This window comes from Lissotriton helveticus, chromosome 3_1, assembly GCF_964261635.1.
Source record: "Lissotriton helveticus chromosome 3_1, aLisHel1.1, whole genome shotgun sequence".
In the NCBI taxonomy this organism is placed as follows: Eukaryota; Metazoa; Chordata; class Amphibia; order Caudata; family Salamandridae; genus Lissotriton; species Lissotriton helveticus.
In genome coordinates this window covers 226,024,561-226,044,210 of record NC_136061.1, presented here as the reverse complement: position 1 = coordinate 226,044,210, position 19,650 = coordinate 226,024,561, and the positions used below count along the sequence as shown (strand labels likewise).

At 44.7% G+C, this 19,650-nt stretch overlaps 2 protein-coding genes across 4 annotated transcripts in view; one reads left to right on the top strand and one right to left on the bottom strand.

Moving 5' to 3' along the window:
- Positions 1 to 657, bottom strand: part of PRKRIP1 (PRKR interacting protein 1) — a 99,598-nt gene extending 98,941 nt beyond the window's left edge. Inside the window, exons 1-2 of one of the 3 annotated variants that reach the window (XM_078679662.1) lie at positions 449 to 657; positions 221 to 318 (exon numbers count right to left, since the gene is read on the bottom strand). The gene's annotated coding sequence lies outside the window, so the exon portion shown is untranslated. The other 2 variants (XM_078679665.1, XM_078679663.1) reach the window with 2 other exon arrangements.
- Positions 658 to 777: 120 nt separating this feature from the next.
- Positions 778 to 19,650, top strand: part of LOC144822312 (DNA-directed RNA polymerase II subunit RPB11-a) — a 37,441-nt gene continuing 18,568 nt past the window's right edge. The window contains exon 1 of the mRNA XM_078679666.1: positions 778 to 932. Within this exon, the coding sequence (XP_078535792.1) occupies positions 880 to 932 (53 nt within the window). The 5' untranslated portion in view covers positions 778 to 879. The remainder of the gene's footprint in view (positions 933 to 19,650) is intronic.

Below are 19,650 nucleotides of genomic sequence, written 5' to 3'. Positions count from 1 at the left end.
GAATATGAAACCGCAAGTCTGCGAAAATAAGAAGACACACAGTCACTCATCGCCTTTAAAAACGTGTGAAAAAACTTCAGTTTTACCAATAAATACAAACCGTGCTGTCAGATATTTGCGGGTGTGGTGTTTGTGTCAGTCATTCGTCGGTGGATCACTTTACAGAAGTTCCTTGCTGGACAGAGTAACTGTTGACAGATAGTTCGGGAAGGATACTAACCTGGATTGAAGACGGTCATCCAGCTTCTTAAATCCAAAGGGTTGCTCACTGAAACGGCGAACAAAGCACAGTCAAATTAGTGTCCAACGCCAAAATCTCTGGAAAAGAAGGCAAATATAATCAGTGTGCTCGCCCTACCAAATGCAGCTCAAAACAAGCAGCTCACGCTCATCTCCCCCCAAATGACGACAAAACAGGACTATAATAAACCATAGCTTGTAGTCTTACTTCTATGTCTAAGAGTAGTCGCGGTATTCGTCTTCAATATTTGTTCACGCTTAGCTCTAGTACAAATATACTGGAACACGTACGTTTCTGGTTTTCCTTGAACTACATGTAATACGTGTGATACAATAGCAATGCAGCACTACATTTTCTATGCGTTTAATATTTCGAAGGCACGACCAGTCCGTTGTCAATTGCCTTCTAGGCAGTATTCCCATTTCAATATGGCGCTCGCCCGACCTTGTTGTCTCTATTGACATCCCCACCACTGTTCCAACATGGCCTCCACATTCGCGTGGTTGTGAATGTGAGGCATTTCTTTTCTGCCTTGCATGCCCCGGAAGTCCTCCTGTTCATTTGGTGCTCGTTGTTCGCGGAGTTCCATTTCATTATCCTCAACCCCTGAACGTTGAAGTGATTTTCAAGACAGCATCATGAATGCTCCACCAGCTTTCGAGTCCTTTCTACTGTTCGAGGGTGAGAAGAAGTAAGTATCGGCAGTGTACTTGTGCTTTGGACCGTCACCCCCAATCCCTTCCGAATTTCATATCATCGGTCTACAGCGTTAGAGAGGCAGATGCACCGGGAAGTGGGTTAAGCAATACATTTTGTTTTCTGCAGCTGTGGGAAAAGGGTATTTTGTAGCAAAGCAAAGTAGGTTGCTGATAAGCTATTCCTCAGTTACTGATAATGACGTTTCAAACAGCGTGGATGCAGCACCAGTTATAAGTCGAGGCATGAAGTTGTTTTGAAATTTCTTTTATTATTGCTACTGACGGGGGAGGCTGTTGTAGATTCCATGGTCAGAGTCCATGACACTAGCGGTTTATCACGGCCGCCCTACGTATGCTGCCAAACCCTTCCTACTCACTTGTTTGGATCACAGACAGGGTCGGATTGGGATCACAATTTGGCCCGTTCACTGACGAAAAAAGTGGCCCACAATTAAGGGGCGTGGCCCACATTCAAGGGGCGTGCCCTTTCATGAAACACCCTTTGGTTACACACGTCAATGTCCTTGAATATTAGATGTAAATATATTAAGAATTCAAAATTTGCAAACATTCGTGACAAGAATTTTCAATTCTATTAAGGACTACCAGATTATATTCAAGAGAGTCTTCCTCTTCTTCACCATAGAAACAGTCATCATCTGCGTCATAATAATCCGCCATTGCACTGGAGTGCAGAGATTCAGAGCCCACTAGATGACTGGCAAAGATATAGAGTATCAAAGATACAATGAAGGGGGAGTGACCACCCCAGAGCAGGCTAAATTGAGGTTGAATGAACCAAATTCAAGAAAAATAAATCAAATGTGGAGGGAGATAAGCCTGCCGACCAAAAAATCACTCTAGGCAGAGCCTATGCACATCAATAATCAACCAAAGCACTTTCCTGTGCTCCGGCGTCGAACGGGGTCGAGAGTTCAAGGCTGTGGGCTTGAGCGCTGTCAAAAGCGTTCCTTCACTTAACCGGCGGGAGGAAAAACAAAGCCTCAAGCCGGAAATAATGCAGCGCGCATGCGCGACGCTGCCGCCTCTGTAACACCGGCTCGAGAGCGCTCGCGCTCTCTGTGCGAGCCGACAACCCCTGCTCCCGCTCCACTAAAGCAAGCGGCCAGGCGCAGGGAGGCGAACACACGCTCCCAAGAAGCACGCCGCCAACGGACGAAAGAAAAACACCGGCACACACCAAAAGAGGAGCCGGAGTGCTCCAAACATACACAAGCACCGCGCACGAATAAACAAAGCAGCGGAATACAAGGCAAGTGTAAATTAGTAACGTTAGCAAAACAGCAACATCAGCAAATGCAGTAGAATAAAGATAGAGAGACTTAACTGGCTGCGGAGCAGCAAAGAAAGAGGAAGAAGGACTAATGTTTGGACCTTTTATAGGATAGTCTCTATGGTCATTCCCTAGTGTTCATGGGAAATGTAGTTTTTCATTGTTTTTATTGGCTGCTGAGCATTTCATTAAAGAAATGAGAAAGCATAATCAGAGCCTCCTGTCCTGACATAGAATTTGGACAAGTTTGGTAGTGCACTGTCCAGTGACCAGCTGAAAGAGGGCATCAAAGAGCAGAAATTGGATTATAAATTAAAATCTGTTCCAAACAGGGGCCCAAAAATATGTTTGACCCAGGGCCCCCAAAATCCTTAAGTTGTTTGGCACAGACAAGGAATAAAAGTGAGAGGATACTGTTCTTGCACAGGACACAGGACCAAGGTGACAATGGTGCCATGCTGAGCAACTAAAAAAACAGCAAGGCCCCTTTCTGTCACAAAATTATTCGAGCCCTCCAGGCAAGGAGCACCTAATAAGCAGCGAAGCCCCTGCTATTACTAACCTACTCAGCCCTCCCCAGACCTTCAGCTCAGGAGCACATGAACAGCAGTATGGCCCCTGCAATTAGTAAATTAATCAGCCCTCCCCAGCCCTCCAGGCCTCAGGGCAATGTCCTGGCAGGGGAGCACAAAACACAGCTGCTGGGCCATCCATGGTAGCCAGGGGGAGGCTGAGGTGAAGATGGTGCAAGTTGCAAAGATCACCTGGCCCCCACAGCGAGACCCATTCTTCCTCGCCCACTATGCACTGAATGTGAAGGGCTGTGGGCGAGGTGTTAAAACTAACACTGTTTATGTGCTGCGTGGGCCCCAGGGGGGCCGAGGTGAAAATGGCTCGAATGCCTGCGCAACACCTGGCCCCCAGGGAGGCCGATTTTTTCAAACAATCACCCCCTCCCCAGCCACCCTCAGCGTGATTGCTTTGCAGGGCACGGGGTGAAGGAGAGGCCACAGCGGATAAATGCTGCGGCCGCACAGTGAAGTTGCATTCATTTCTCTCTCTCTGTCTCCGTGCCCTCTGTGGGCCGTTTTTTTCCCTCCCCTTTCCTAGTCCACAGAGAGCACGTAGATAGAGAAATGAATGCAGCTTTACTGTGCGGCTGGGAAAGGGGAGAAAAAAAACAGCCCACAGAGAGCACGGAGACACCGGCCCTTCGGCCCATGCCCGAATGCCTGCATTGCCAATCCGCCCCTGATCACAGACATATCTTATCATATTGATTTGGTGTCCCCTATTTGCGGGTTTAAATGACCATGGACTTCACTACATAAATTTCACAGTGGAATCCTTCTATGGTGGCGAGTATTTAATTGGAACACATATTACTGAACTTGTCGCTTTGTGAATTACCCTTATCCAAGGGGTTTGCGAATACTCATCATCTGAGAACAAGCAGTCTGGCCAATTTATATATTTATTATTGCTACTATTGACCCGCATTGGTGCACTCCTTACTTGTTTCTTCAATTATTGAAAAATCTACAACTAAATTCATCACTACCTTCTGCCCTGACGAAGTTCCCTGGGTAGGAACGAAACGCGTTGGCTGTCTTTTGCATTATCTATCACGAAGAATAATAAAAGAAATTTCAAAACAACTTCATGCCTCGACTTATGACTGCATAACTGGTGCTGCCTCCTCGCTGTTTGAAGTTTTTCTCTGGGAACCCAGTAGGATCAAAGCACAGCAGATCCCGGAGGCCTTCTTTGCACAGACTTTTCGATATATATTTTTTGGGACTGTATGATTGAGGTGCTCAACTTGTAGTCAGCTGTGCTGGTCATTACTTTTACTGATCATGACGTTGACAAGAACAATGTGGAGGAAGGCTAATTACGTTTACCGCTGTCATTGGTGCATTTATTTATTTATTATTTATTTGAAGCGTTTTATATAGCGAGAACAAGGCCCATTTGAGGGTATTAGAGCGCTGTACAGAGGGCAATACAAACCTGTATGTAGAGAAAAACAAGGATTTGCAATGCAATAGGTCTTGCATTCACGCCATTTTAAGCTATTGGCATTGTGAATGACAATGCCTATTATTTTTGTTTTCTAAAACATAAATAAAAGGCATTATCATTTCCAATTCCAATAGCTTAAACTGCGTAAATACAAGACTTATTGCATTGCAAATGGTTAAGTTAAGTGCGGTGCCGCTTCAAGGGCACCGCGCTCTGTTTTTTATTTTTTTACTTTCACACCGAGCGCGGTGTCCTTGAAGTGGCGCCATGCTCAGTTTATTTTTTTGTAAACTTGAAAACTAACAGAGCGCGGTGTCCCTGAAGTAAGCACCACGCTTATTATGAAAGTAAAAAAAAATTCAACCGAGCGCGGTGTCCCAGAAGTGGATGCCGTGCTCAACATCCATGTTAAATATAAAGAAATAAAGTGAGCATGGTGTCCCTAAAGCGAGCACTGCGCTCATGAAAGTAAAAAGCATACAATTTAGAGCGCATAGCGCTGCAGCCGCCATTGTCCCCACTGTGTAATAAGCCAAGTAAAAGGTCCAGTCTTTATGGACGTTAACAAATGGAGAGAAGGCGGGACTATCAAGCCTCATAATCAATCAAAAGCCAGCATTTTCGAAGGACAATGACACAAAGCCAATGACAAATATGGGCGGAGAGAGGACAAGGCTTTCACAGCATACTCTACTACAGCATGCCTCGCAGAGCGAGTAGCGCACTGCCGCTAGGCTTGACCTAAAATGCAAAAAGGAAATAAGCAAACAACAATACAGGTCAAGCCTAAGCAAACTACCTTGTAGAATCAAGAAGCCATGGTGACTTCAGATGTGCTGTTGAAGGAATCTATTCACAAGAATCATTTTTGCTTAATTTTTTAAAGGAGCGCGTTGAGGGGATAGTCCTGATTTCTGGAGGAAGATCGTTCCATATTCTTGGAGCTAGACCAGAGAAAGAGCAGTTGTAGGTTATTTTTTATTTTATTAATTTCTGAGGTTTCAGAACCAGAGAATTGGCTGTTCTTCGGTAGCTAGTATCATATAGTTTGAGTTTTTTGGCCAGGTAGCCAGGAGTATTGTGGTGGAAAGGCTTATGTGTCATGCAGGCTATCTTCAGTTGGCCCCCTGCATCAAACGGAAGCCATTTGAGCTGTTTTGAGTCTGATGTGATGTGGTAAAACTTCCTAGATCCTGTGATGAGCCTAGCTGCTGAGTTCAGTGTAGCCCTTAGCGGCGCTAGCCTTGCTTTAGCTATACGTGCAAGAGTAGCACTTCCGTAATCCAATCGGTAGATTACTACAGCTTGGCTTGCACATTGAAAGTCAACCGGTAGCCAAGAATGGTTTCATTTTTTTAATCAGTTTAGTTGATAGTTGGCTTCCTTGGTAGTTGCACTGATATGGTCTTGCTTATTTAAATGTTTGTCCAATGCGATACCAAGTGGTTTAGTAGCGTCGATAACATGTGGGGTGCAGTTGGGAGCTGGGAGTTGTATAAGCCATTTTTTTATGGAGGAAGATTGGTTATGGGTTGGCGATTGTCTTGCTTGCGCCTATCAGATAATACAGAATCTTCCACACGGTAGCCCAAACCCACAAGGCGAAGCAGGAGACATAAACACAGCACCTTTAGAAAAGGGTTTTATTTTACAAAATGCAAGGACTCTCTCTTTTAGAAGGAGACTAGGGATTTTATTTTACACAGTGCTCTCTAACAGAAAGGCTTTCCCAGATGCCAAATGCACAAAATTCAAATACACAAAGAGATATATATGTTTATATGCAAGCAATAATATCACACTTGGTAAATATAATGCATGAATAATACTGATGAATAAACAAGCAGCAAATAATATGAAATAAGACTCAAGCAAAAATACTGGACGTCCAGAGACCAGAAAGAGTTATGTATATATACATAAAATGATATAGGTGCACCTTGACTCACTCACACATCACAAAGAAAACACATCAAATGATCAAAGCCACTGGCCAAACATCACAATGGCAATAACCAAAACTCAATACTTCACCTGGTGCAAACACTGCATTTCAGACTGGAGAAGTTAAACAGCCATGATTGAGAGCCTCAGCAACCAGGGTCCACGCTCCTAGGTAGAAGTGAACGTTCCCACTCGGCTTCCAAACTCCCGGTTTCTGAGTCAACAACCCTCAGCTTTATGATCTCAAAACACACTAGTAGGTTCGGGAAAGACCTTCCCCAGCGCCAGAGGAATCTTACCAGAACTGGCCAGGTTCCAAGCAAGCACTCCCATGGCAGGAAGGAGTTCTCACATACCCTTCTCCAAATCTCGCATGTTCCAGCCTTTATCTTGCCAAAGCTCACAAAGCCTTCAGGATATATTAAACAAAAAGCAATCCAAACAACTTGCAAGCACTGCTGTGCATGCAGAAACGTTGAAGCAAGGAATGTCAAGGATGACATGAGGCCATGTCAAAGCCAATAGTAAGGACTTCATAATTCTCATCAATGTACAACACAGTGCACAATTGTGCACAACTACTTCTAGATTCACATACTTCAACTCTCAATGTAGAATACAGAGCACATATGTGCACCACTGCCCACAACACGGCACTTAGAGACCAAAAAGTACATTCCACACCTGTGTGCTTGGCAAGGCTATCCTACTCCATGACAGCTCCCACTGAAAGACAGCAAGATTATAAGAAAGAAACTTTTAAGAGAAACAGACATATGCAGGACCGTCGTACATTCAGGCTAGGATAAAATAACACACTAAAGCCAGTTAAAATAATGGTAGTCAAAGGTCATCACTGGGTGTCAGACCACAAGAGTGCCTCTATCACTACAGCGATCAAAAGGAATTCAGTTTTTAGAGTGTTGAGCTTTAGGTGATTGTCTGTTAACAATTGTTGGGTTTTTAGTAGAGTTTAGTTAAGAGTTTTGATATTAACGGGTGAGGACGTTTTCAGGTGCAATTGCGTGTCGTCTGCATACATGTGGTAAAGGATGTTGGATTGTTTCAGAATCTCAGTCAGGGGATCCGTGTATATGTTGAATAATGTGGGGGAGAGTGTGGAACCTTGAGGTACTCCAGTTGAGACCGGGGTGATTCCAGAAAGTGTTTAACTTTTATTATTTGTGCCTGGTTGTGAAGAAACAAGGCAAACCAATTTAAACAGGACCAGATAGCCCCATCCTATTTCCAAAGAGGTAAATTAGGTCATCATGTTTTACCGTGTTAAACACAGAAGAGAGATCAAGGAGTATAAGCAAGCAGGGTACAGTCTGATCAAGCAATCTCAAGGGATCATCTACAATGTGACTTATAGCCGATTAGGTGCTATTACCCGTTCTGAAGCCTGATTGGCATTGGTCAAGAAGTTCATATTGTTCAATGTGGTTGCTGAGTTGTAGGTGTACACATTTTCCAACTAAATTTGCTAGAGTCGGGATTTTAGTGGTTGGACGTAATTGTTGAGGTCAGAAAAATCTGCATTAGGTTTTTGGGGGATTGGTGAGACCTAGCCTATCTTTATACAATCAGGATTCATGCCTTGTCAGAGGGAAGCATTTATGATGTCGGATCAAAGCAGTAGTATAGAAGAACTAACCTCTTTAATGAGGTCGGCAGGCAGTAGATCGATGAAATGGTTGGAGGGTTTTATTGAGATTGCTTTAAGTATATCGTCTTCTTCCAGAAATTCGCATTATTTTTAGCACAATGGGCAATGTGAGGGGCTCGCAATAGGTGTGTGACTGGGAGGAAACTGGGCTGGTCCAGGGAAGGTAGAAGTGGGAGGCTAGTTGTAATTCTGATTTAATCCTTTTTGTCTTTTCCATAAAATAAGCGGAGAAATCATCTCCACTTGGCAGTGACTCATTATCATCCGATTGCAGGTTAGCTTGCCAACAAACTTGTTGTTCGACGATTTCAAATAGTTTAATGGGTCTGTTTTTGGCATTGCCTAATTGTATCAAAAAGAGAGGGACAGAGGGTGCTTAAAGGTCCGCCATATGAGCCCCTGGGAGGATCGAGCAAGCAGAAAAGGTATGCAGTGCCTTAGAGAGAAAGTGAGAGAGGGGGAAGAAGCTGGGTCGGTCTACTACCCTGATCCTATGGTAGAGACAGGGACTCTCCAAATTTGGGAAGTGGGGCCCTCACACACCCAGCTGGGTGTCATGCTTCATCATTGGGCATGCTCCTCGCCAGGCCGGCGCTGCAGTGCCTGACTGGCCCCCTATGAGGGCTCTTTGTCAGAGATCTTTTTATCCCTGGCCGGCGGGTGCAGTGCGAGTATAAGGCCTTGTGGTGTAGAGGTGAGTAACGTGTGCAGAAATAAAAAGAGGTTCAGTGGTGCTCCAAATCCAATTTAATCAGCGAGCCCACTGGTCCCAATTGGGAGCCACCGCTGAGATAATGTACGGTAGTGGCTATGAATTGGAGGTCGACTAGTGTGTCTTGGGGATCACGTAGTAATTCTTCAGGCGAGCCTAAGATTACGTATTTCCTCATTAAGTTTGCTACTGAAGCAGGGCTTGGAGTGTTTGATATGAGTTCTTTTTAGCTGCTTCGGGGCAAATTTGTCAAGTATGTTTTTCATGGAATGGATGTAGTGTATGGTAAGGTCATTCACATCAGTCATATTTGTGGGAGGAGGTAGGCGGTTGTTGCTAATGTAGGTTAGGTCCATTAGATCAATATTTCTCAGGTCTTTCGACCATTGTTTGGGTTTAAGGACATGTCCCTGTCTAATCCGCACATTTTCCAGGATGAGGAAGATTAGGTATTTATTTATTTATTTTATTTATAGAGTTTTGTATAGCGCGGACAAGACCCGTGGGTATCAGAGCGCTTCACAAGGAAAGAAAGAAATACACATATCGACATTCAAATAGCATTGATAATAGCAAATTGATCTGAGGTAGCAGGTACTATACTCAACGCTGTGATTAGACATGAGTGTTCCTATTATCTGTGCAATTAGCAGTAGTAGCTTAACATAGAAAGAGATGACATATAGACATTATATTAACATTAAAAGTAACAAATAGATATGAGGTAGAAGGCAGTGTATTGTAGGGACGTGAATTAAATATATATACCCCTATTAAATGCCCGATTAGCAATAGATGACGAGCAGGCTGAGCTCAGGTCAGAAATATCACATCTAGCTCGGTGGGGTAGGGTTATAAGGTATTCAAGTGCATCGCAAGGATGAAATGGGTAGATAAATACAATGAGGTAGCAGTTATAATGTTTAACTGTGAGATATAGATATAGGTGTCTAGTCTCAGCTTGAACACGGCAACAGTCATGTTTCATGACGAGAAGTGACCTCCATTCTTGTAGGTGACCGTCTCAGTCATCTTAGATTTTCTATGTCGGGTATTTACTCATCAAATGGCTCTTCAGTTCCCGTTTGAATGACATGGTATTTTGAATCATCCTGATGTTTGGAGGGAGGGAGTTCCATATTCTGGGGGCCGCTCCGGAGAATGCTCGGTTGTAGGTCTTTTTCTTGTGGAAAAAGGCTGGTCGTAGTAGTAGTTCTTTTGCGCTTCTAGTTATTCTGTTACCCCCTGAAAGCTTAAGTTTCTTAGCCAGGTATCTAGGCGTGTTGTGGTGGACCGCTTTGTGTGTAATGCAGGCCATCTTCATTTGGATTCTGGCCTCGTAAGGTAGCCAGTTTAGTGCTTTCAGGTGCGGGGAAATGTGATCGAATTTTCTCGTTCCCGTAATGAGTCTAGCCGCTGCGTTGAGGCAGGCTTTTAGTGGTGCTGTGGCTGTTTTCGGGAGACCCGCTAATGTGGTGCAGCCGTATTCGATCCTCGAGATGACTAGTGATTGGATAGCTAGTTTTAGATCCGACTCTGAGATAAAGGGTTTCACTTTCCTTAAGTAATTCAAATGGAAGCGGGCGCTCTTGGCCATTGCGTTAATATGATCTTTCATGTCGAGGTTTTCGTCTAATATAATTCCAAGTGATTTGACTGAATTAACTAGGGTCGGGGTACAATTTAGCGCCGTCACCAGTTTGGTCCATTCTTTAACTTCAGATTGGCTCTTTGTCGGTGAAATTAGCAAGAATTCTGTTTTCTGGGAATTTAGTTTCAGATGGTTTTTTGTTAACCATCGCAAAGCTCTCTTTAGTGTTCTGTTCATTAGGTCGATGTCCTCAAGGGAGGCTATTTTTATGTATAGTTGCGTGTCGTCTGCATACATATGATAGGATACCTGTGATTCTTGAAGGATCTCCGTGAGAGGTTCAACATATAAGTTGAATAGATCTGGGGAGAGCGTTGATCCTTGTGGAACTCCGATTGCATTGGGGCTCGGGGCGGAGATTACTTGGTTAACCAGGTATCGTTGAGTCCTGTTCTGTAGGAAAGAATTGAACCATTTCAGCACGTTCCCTGACAGACCCATCCTGTCTTGTAGTCTGGTCATTAGCAATTCATGCTTTACCGTGTCAAAAGCTGATGACAGGTCTAGGAGGATCAATAAGCATGTTTGATTTCGGTCTAGGGCTTGTAGGGCGTCGTCAACAATATGCAGGATCGCAGTTTCAGTGCTGTGACCAGTTCTGAATCCTGATTGGCAATCGTCAAGTAGCGAAAATTTAGCGATGTGTTGACTTAGCTGGCCCTGCACGCATTTCTCAATGAGTTTGGCCAGTAGAGGGATGTTGGTCACTGGTCGGTAGTTGTTCGGGTCAGTTGCGTCAGCCGTCGGTTTTTTGAGGATAGGCATAATCTGTCCTGTTTTTAAGCAGTCCGGGAGGGTCCCTTGTGTTAGTGAGGCATTTATTATATCGGTCCATATCGGAACTAGAGTGTGGCTGATTTCTCTTACACATTTTCCCGGTAGAGGGTCTTGGTAGTGGTTGTTTGGCTTAAGTTCCGCCAGCGTTTTGGCGATTTTTCCCTGGTCGTATAGTTCAAATGTGTCCCATTTCGCCTTATTTTTTGTTTGAGGACCCTCTGCTGATACAATGGCCTCATTTTTAGGTGGAGGAAGGGTCATAATGTTCGTTGCTGCATTTGTGAGTTCAGCTTCTAGCACTTTGGATTTTTCCGTGAAGTGTGCAGAGAATTCCTCGCAACTTATGGATGTTTTTGTCTTCTCATGAACCGTTTTGGCCAGTTTATTCGACTGTAGTTTTAAAATCTCGAAGAGCTTACGTGGTCTATTTAATGCACTGTCCAGTTCAGATCTGATAAATTCTTTTTTGGAGTTGATAATCTTTTTGTTATATTCTTTCCTTGTTTTTCTGAGGGCTTTCAGTTCAGGGGAGGAGGGATGCTGTCTCCATTTCCTTTCGGCCATTCTCAGTTTGCGCCTATCCTCATTCAGTGATTCATTGAACCAAGGGTTTTTTGGTTTCTCTGCGACTTTTTTCAGTTTTTGGGGCATGGTATCATTAACGATATTGCCAATTGACGTTAGGTAGTGGTCAGTCATCTCATTAACATTCTGCTTATTGTTGGGTGGTTTCAGGTCTGTCTCACACCTATCGACCAGTAGTTCGATATTCGCCTCTTTTGTGTCTCTGATCAGTTTCTTGAGATTGCGTGGTTGCACAGTCTTGCCCTTTTTCATTGTAGGTAACGCGAATGTTATGGTATGATGGTCCGACCAATCACATGGGTCTATAGCGAGGATTGATGCCTCATCCTTTCTTGAAATAATCCAGTCTAAGGTCGCTCCATGTGAGTGTGTGGGTTGGTTGCAAGATTGTATACGTTTTAGCTCACTGAGGAAGTCTTTGAGCGAGTTGACCAGTTTGTCATTGCCGTCCTCCCAGTGGAGGTTAAAGTCGCCCAGGAATATGTTATTGACCTCCGAATTAGAGTTGGTTGTTATGATCTCCATCAGATGCTCGGTGAACTTTGCGTTCTCTCCTGGTGGGTGGTAGAATGCGTGCAAGTTGCAGTTTTGATTATTTGGTGTTCTCACCTTAATACCAAGGTATTCGCAGGATTCTAGGGGGTCAGATTGGAATTGGCAGACCTCAATCTCTGAGCGGTGAATGCAAGCTATGCCTCCTCCCACATTCTTTGGTCTGTCTAATCTGACGATGTTGTATTGTGGGGGTATTAAGAGGTCCATGGTAGGAGAAGAAGATTCATTGAGCCATGTTTCGGTGAGGATGGCCAGGTCAATTTCCTTATTAATGATGAGGGCAGCTATGTCTGATGCGTGTTTAGTCGCCGAGCGACAATTAAGTAGTAGGCAATTCAGGGGTTTCTGTGCTTTAACGAGTTTTTCGCTCTCGGATTTGGGAGCTGTTAGCTGGATGTGTTGTAAGTTTTGGTGAATTGCTTTCCTGTCATTCTTTCTGTACATTCTGTTAGAGTCAATAGGTACTGTTTTGATGTTCTCCTCCCTATTGCAGGTAGGTTGTTCATACGATTCGAGTAAGGCAAGAGCTTCTCCATTTGACAGGGGCTTAGTCCTGATAGGTCTGTTGGGTCTGAGTACCAGATTCTGGATGTGTGAGACCTTAGTGTGCGTACTTAATGCCATCTCCCAGATTTTCCCAATTGTCTGTGAGATTTTTATCGAGTTTTGTGTCAGGTTGCCTACGAGCTTCTGGAGCACATATACTTCTTTCTGTGTTCGGGATGCTTTCTTATGTGCGATAGGTCTGATAGGATGAGTATTGCCGTTTGCTCTTCTCCGTGAGTGGTCTGTTCTCACTGCCACACATCTTTTCTTAATAACCGTAGATTGTATGTGATTTCTGGCTCTTTTCGGGATGTCGCCATTAGAACTTATGTTATGGGATGTGAGGGTTCTTTTTGTGGATAGGGAACTTTGGGACTCAGGACTGGCATTCGGTGGAGGCTGGAGGAGGTCGAAATCATTTGTCTTTTTCGTTTCGTTGGCATCCATGTGGGACTCGCTTGGGGCTGGGGTACATTCTTCTTCAGGCGCCGTGGAGTTGTGCATTGGCGTCAGCGATACTTTCCTTGGGGCCCGGTTCTTCACTTTGTTTCCAGGAATAGTGGCCCTTGTTATCCTTTCTATCTCATTCTCTGTAGTTACCATCTCGTTGTAGGTTACGTCTTCAGTGCAAGCAGATTGGTTGTTAAGGTTGTCGGTTGGAGTGATGTCTCTAGTATTGGAGTCGTTGTTTTCAAACGTGCAGTCTGGTGGTTTCAAGTTATTTTGGTGGTTTGGTCTTTCAATGTATTCCTTCAAGTTTTGAAAGGTTAACTCGAATTTCTCGAGTTCTCCATTGCTTGCTTGTATCAGCACTATTCCCGTTTTATACATAGTAATGCATAATTCTGTCTTGCTTCTTTTCGTTAAAGTGGTCGTTATCTTTATACCATATGGTATGTTTTTGATAGATTTAGTGAACAGCATATTTGAAAGGGAGTTGCGCCATTTGGCTGTTTTGTCTGTGTAGAAAATAAGATCGTTCATCATGATGCCTTTGACACTGTCAAAATATGGGTCAGAGAACAGTATGTCCGGGTTTTTTCTCAAGGTATAGTGTTTGAATTTTTTGGCAGCATTTTTGGATAGCGTTGCAGGGTATTCTATGCTCTTTGCATACGACCCAGTCGATCCTTGGTGACTACCATCCATTTTCGCTTTACCTTGGGGATATGCAGGGGTCAGTTGAACGTTGTGTAATGGGTAACTTAGTGTAGTAGCTATTTCCTATTGTTACGAGGTGGAGGTAATAGCTCCTTCGTGGAATAGTTTGCTTATCGTGATACACCTTTGTATACGTGGGAGCTATCGTAGGTTCAGTTGGCTTGCAACATACAGTTTTAATTTGTTCCTTTGTTCGTTAATCCTTATTAGTTATGCTGCTTTATTCAAGTATTTAATTAGTAAATAGTAGTAGTTAGTTAAGGGTAATTAATTAATTAATTGAATATCTCTGATTGAGATGGGTAATTGTCCTGAGATCAGTGGCCAGTACACGAAGTCAGCCAAGATTTTCCCTGATTAATTCCTGCGAGGGGGGAGGGTTTTCTCTCTTTTCTCTTGAAGTTGTTATTCCCTTTTTACTTTCCTTGGTCCTATCTTTCTTTCTACATTTCTTCTTGAGGTTGGATGGTGCCTTTTGTTTCTCTTAGTCCCTTCTTTCTTTCCACTCCATGGCATTTGCCCTTCTCCTTATCAGTTGAGAGGCTTCTGGGAGTTCTCCTTTCTCTTGTGTATCTTAGTCCTTTGTCAGTTTCCTTAGCCGAGTTGGGAGGGTTCTGGGAAGTATCTTTTCTCTTCCCCAGTGCCAGTCCTATTTCGAATCAATTGTAAGATTGGTTGGTCTCTTTTCGCTGTCTGATTCGGTCAGGTTAGGGAGGTCTTCTTTCCCTGGCTCCGGTTGCTAGTCCTTTCTCCCTGTCTGTGTCTCCAGCGTGAGAACAGTGAGTGTAAGATTACGAAGGTCCTATGCGGCCGCCATTTTAAGGACAGGCGAGCCGCATTTCTTTAATCCCCGAAGCAGTCATTTCCCGATTTCTTCCAAATGCCTATAATCGGCGAGTTGTGGTCTCGGGGGGCTCCCAACTGGTGGTGCCGCGCTGGGGATGCGGAGGATCCTACCTTTTTGTCCGTCTCCGAGGTCTCCCAGCTCCGCCTTCCGCGCTGGACAGTCAATGTACACGGGCACCGGAGCCTACCGGCCGCCGTCGATCGTCCTCCTCAGAGTCCTCAGGCTCGCATACATCCGTCGGGATGTCCGTTGTGGGTGTTGCTGATGGTCCGCATCTTGGGGGTCGTCGGATGAGTCCGTGGAGAGGGGTCAGCCTCCGGTCAGCCTCGGAGTCCGACTTGACCACCGCCCAGGTAAATGATTCACTCAAGTATCTTGCTTCATTTGAGGTTGTTTCGCTGATACAACATACAGCAGTGGTTCCGCTTGGTGTAGGGTCGTGGATTAGGGGATGTTCAGGGATTTAATCCAAAATTGGAGATCCCAAGCCCCCGGAGCTCCTCCCTAGGGCTCTCTTACCGCGGCCATTTTCTTTAGTTTCCATTCCAGGTAGTGATCTGACCAGTCACATGAGGCTATGGATTCAAGCTGTATTATATCCTCCTTAGCAATGATTAGATCAAGAGTAGAACCTCTGTTATGAGTTGGTGTCTTGCTCCTTCTTTCAGATAATACAGAGTTCCACAAAAACTCCCACAACACAGTGGCCCAAGCACGACAAAGCAGAATGCATAAAACACATAACACCTAGAAAAGGGTTTAACCTTACAAAATTCAAAGACTCTCTTTTTTGAATAAGGCTTGGGGTTTTATTTATGCAATGCTCTTGTAAAGAAAGGATTTCCCAGATGTCAAATAAATAACATTGAAATAAACATAGATATATATTTAATAACACACTTGGTAAATGCAACAGTTAAATGCATGAATAATACTAATGAATAAACAAGTAGCAAATATTATTGGACGTCCTGCAGAAAGATATATACACTAAATACATCAAATGATTACTTTGGATGTGCACTCTGACTCAGTCACACATCACAAGGAAAACGCCTCAAATGACCACAGCCACAGGAACCACACATCACAATGGCACTAGTCAGAAACAAATCACCTCACCTGATCGTTCACTCAGCATCCTTGCCAACTCAAGCTGGGGGGCCTGTTCACAGCTGGGCTTGGACTCTCTACCAGGACTCAGGTTCCGTTCATCTTACGGCAGTATGTCTGCTCCCACCCTGGCTGTCAACAACCCTCAGCTTTATAATCTCAAAACACACACTAGAAGGTTCAAGAAGCGTCCCCTCTGCGCCAAGGAAACTTACTGGAACTGCCCAGCTTCCAGGCAAGCATTCACAGCAGGAAGGAGTTCCCACGTTCCCTCTATATTGTCACATGTTCCAGTCTTTATCTTGACGATGCTTACGAAAGCTTCCAGGTTACGTTAAACAATCTCTCACAAAACTATCTTTGAATGTGATTAACCCAAACAACTTGCAAGCCTGTCTGTGCGTGCAGAAAAACTCAAGCAAGGGAGAGTCAGAATTCAGGATGACATGAGGCCATATCAAAGCCAATAGTAAGAACATAATAACACTTCCCAATGTCCAACACAATGCACATTTGTGCACCACTGCCTGTAGCATCACATACTTCATGTCTCAGTGTACAACGCAGTGCACATTTGTGCACCACTACTAATAACACTGCCCTTCAAGACGAAAAAGTAGATTCCACACCTCTCTCGCATTCTTTTTTTAAAAAAAATTAAAAGTTTTATATAGCGCTGGCTAGACCCGGAGGTATCAGAGCGCTTTACATGAGCATCAGATCATAGTTACAGGTTACATCGTTACAAAGGTTACACAGAGCATGGCAACATAGTTACTTGTAAGGTCGAGATAAACAATAAGCACAAATACGTAAGGGGAAAAAGCAGGCAAGGAGAGAGATTCAGGGGAGGGGGGTTGGAGCAGGGGAAGTAGACAGATAATGAAGGCGGGAAAGAGGAGGGGAGGGTGAGAGACACAGCATGGGAGAGGAGGGGAAGGGTGACGGGGACACAAACCGGTAGACGAGTCAAGGCAACGTCCAAAGTCCAGTAAGCTGTGATCCCAGGGAAGTGGTATCCCTTCCCTATCTCTATTGCGAGAGGCTCCCTTTACGCAGTGGACTCTCTCAGAGGGGTCTCTGAGACTCCAAGGCCTACATACTGGATCCTTCCCCAAAAAGGGGAGAGGGAGTGCTTTGGCTAGGGGTGCCATACCATACCTCAAGTGTGAGTGGCTCCCTTGGCGCAGTGGACTCACTCAGCGGGTTCGCTGAGACTCCAGAGTATAAATATTGGATCTTTCCCCAACAAGGGGAGAAGGAGTGCTAAGTCAAAGGGCACAAAGGACAGGGGGGTAGGCAGAGTAGCAGGCAAGGGGAGAGATTCAGGGGAGAGAGGATAGGAGCTAGGGAAGAGACAATAAGGAGAGACGAAAAGAAGTCTGCCTGGGTAGGTGACGACCAAGGAGGGAATCCCCGGCCCATCTCCCCTATAGCTAAACCAAGTAGCTCCATCAGGCACCAGACAAAATAGTTCAGTCTCAAAACATTGAGAGAGGAGGGAGGGAGAGAGGGAGAGACATAAATAGAGGGAGGATGTGGTAGGAGACGACAGGAGAGACGAAAGGAAGTGCAACAATGTGGTTCAACAATATACCAGAAAAAGATCAACAAGTAAACATTAAATCAAACAATCAGCAATACAATTTGGGGAGGAGAGACAGGAGAGAGAAAGTAGTGGGGCGTGGGGGAGGAGGGAAAGTGAGGATAAGGAAAGAGACAACCGTAGAGACGAAAGGAAGTCTGTCTAAAGATGACTGGGTAGGTGACGACCAAGGAGGGAATCCACGGCCCATCTCCCCTATAGCTAAACCAGGTAGCTCCATCGGGCATCAGACAAAATAGTTCGGTCTCAATCCATTGAGAGAGGAGGGAAGGAGAGACATAAATAGAGGGAGGATGCGGGAGGAGACAACAGGAATTACAACAATGTGGTTCAACAATATACCAGAAAAAGAACAACAAGTAAACATTAAATCAAACAGTCAGCAATACATTAGGGGAGGAGAGAAAGGAGAGAGAAAGTAGTGGGGGGTAGGGGAGGAGAGAGAGTGAGGATAAGGGAAGAGACAACCGTAGAGACGAAAGGAAGTCAGTCTAAAGACCGACTGGGTAGGTGACGACCAAGAAGGGAATCCACGGCCCATCTCCCCTATAGCTAAACCAGGTAGCTCTATCGGGCATCAGACAAAATGAGGAATGATAGCATTACAAGTTACAAATTACATCCGTTACCAGAGCATAGTAAAACATAGGCGAAACAACAATGTTACAGTAATTCGTCGAAGGGAGGGGGAGGAAGGAGACATGGCGGGGAGACGGGGCGAACAGTGTCCAATGTCCGGCTGGGTAGGTGACAGCCAAGGTGGTGAGCCAGGGCAGATCTCCTCTATAGCTGTCTGGCAGCTCCACCGGGCATAAGCCATGTTGCTCAGGTCTCGGCGGTCAGGGAAAAACAAGGTCACAATAGTTACAGTTGCATAGACAAACACAGAAGAAACAAGTCCCCAATAGAGGGAATGCGGGGGGGGGGGCGGTAGTAAAAGGGGGCTGAGAAGCAGTACAGTTCTGGCAGATCGGTAGTGGTAGAGCAATACATTGTGGGGGCCCAGGGAGTTAGAGTAAATGGGCCCATAACTGAGATGGGGGTCACAGAGTCGTTAAGTCCAGTGTCAAGATTAAGTGGTAGGTCATCTCGGCAATAGGGGGGTACCATGCAGCATTGCGCTCCATGCCTCTGTCTGTGGTAACTGTAGTCCAGAGCGAACCATCCATGCGATTGGGAGGTGTTTAGCCGGCTTCTGCACTATCGGCTCAGAAGTGCATGGATGCTGAAGATAGGTATACAACACTAATGGGTGGTCCTGCAGTAGTGACACTCACTTAGCTGTATCCTTTAGTCTATTGCTTATTCAACACATCTACAAGCCTTGCTGTGATCCTTGTTGGCGTCTTTTACTATCCTCGAGTTCCTGCATGTCTATGCCCATTAAGGGGAAAAGTAGTTAAAAAATTGTATAGGGCGTAAGAACATCCCACACGTTCTATTCTTGGCAAGCTGTTCTAATGTGACAGCTCCCACTTCAAAACTACGAGAAGAGAAACAAGGCATATGCAGGACGTGGTACATTCCGGCTAGGTTCAAATAATACACCAAAGACAATTAAAATGATGATAGTCAAAGGTCATCACAGGGTGTCAGACCATAAGAGTGCCTCTAGCACTACATTTGGGCCTTTTCAGGATTGGATAAGGTTGAGGTCTGAAAGGAAAGCCTTGAAGATGTTAACCTCATCCACGCTAAGTGTTTTCCCGCTGTGCGCTAAAGATCCGGAATTACCGCGTTACATGACGAGCTGAGCTCGTCATGAGCGTACGACAGGCGTACCTCATGACGAGCTGAGCTCGTCATGAGCGTGGAAGGGGTTAATAAGGGGGTCATTTGAGTTATTCCAGTGATTTCCACAGTGGTTTACAAAAGTATGCTGCACAGCCCAAGTGGCTCCTGCAGATTTATTTCGGTGTAACACCCAGAACTTCAGCCCCAGAAACCACATCTTCACTCATTGCCGTTCCAATAATTTTGTCTTATAAAGGGATTTTAGCCTAAGAGTATGCTGCTGAATTAGTCTCTCTTGTCTATCTGCTTAAAGTAATATTTTAATCTGTACCATTGACCCGCACCCCCTAAATGTTATTTGATCTGATTTTCTGAAGGGTTTAGTATGTTCTTGATTAACTAAAATTGTCTCTTGCACATCCAGGTAATGTGGAAGCATAAACATTCTATTGGATTAAGAGATTCAGAGGGAAACGCCCAAGGGAATTTCAC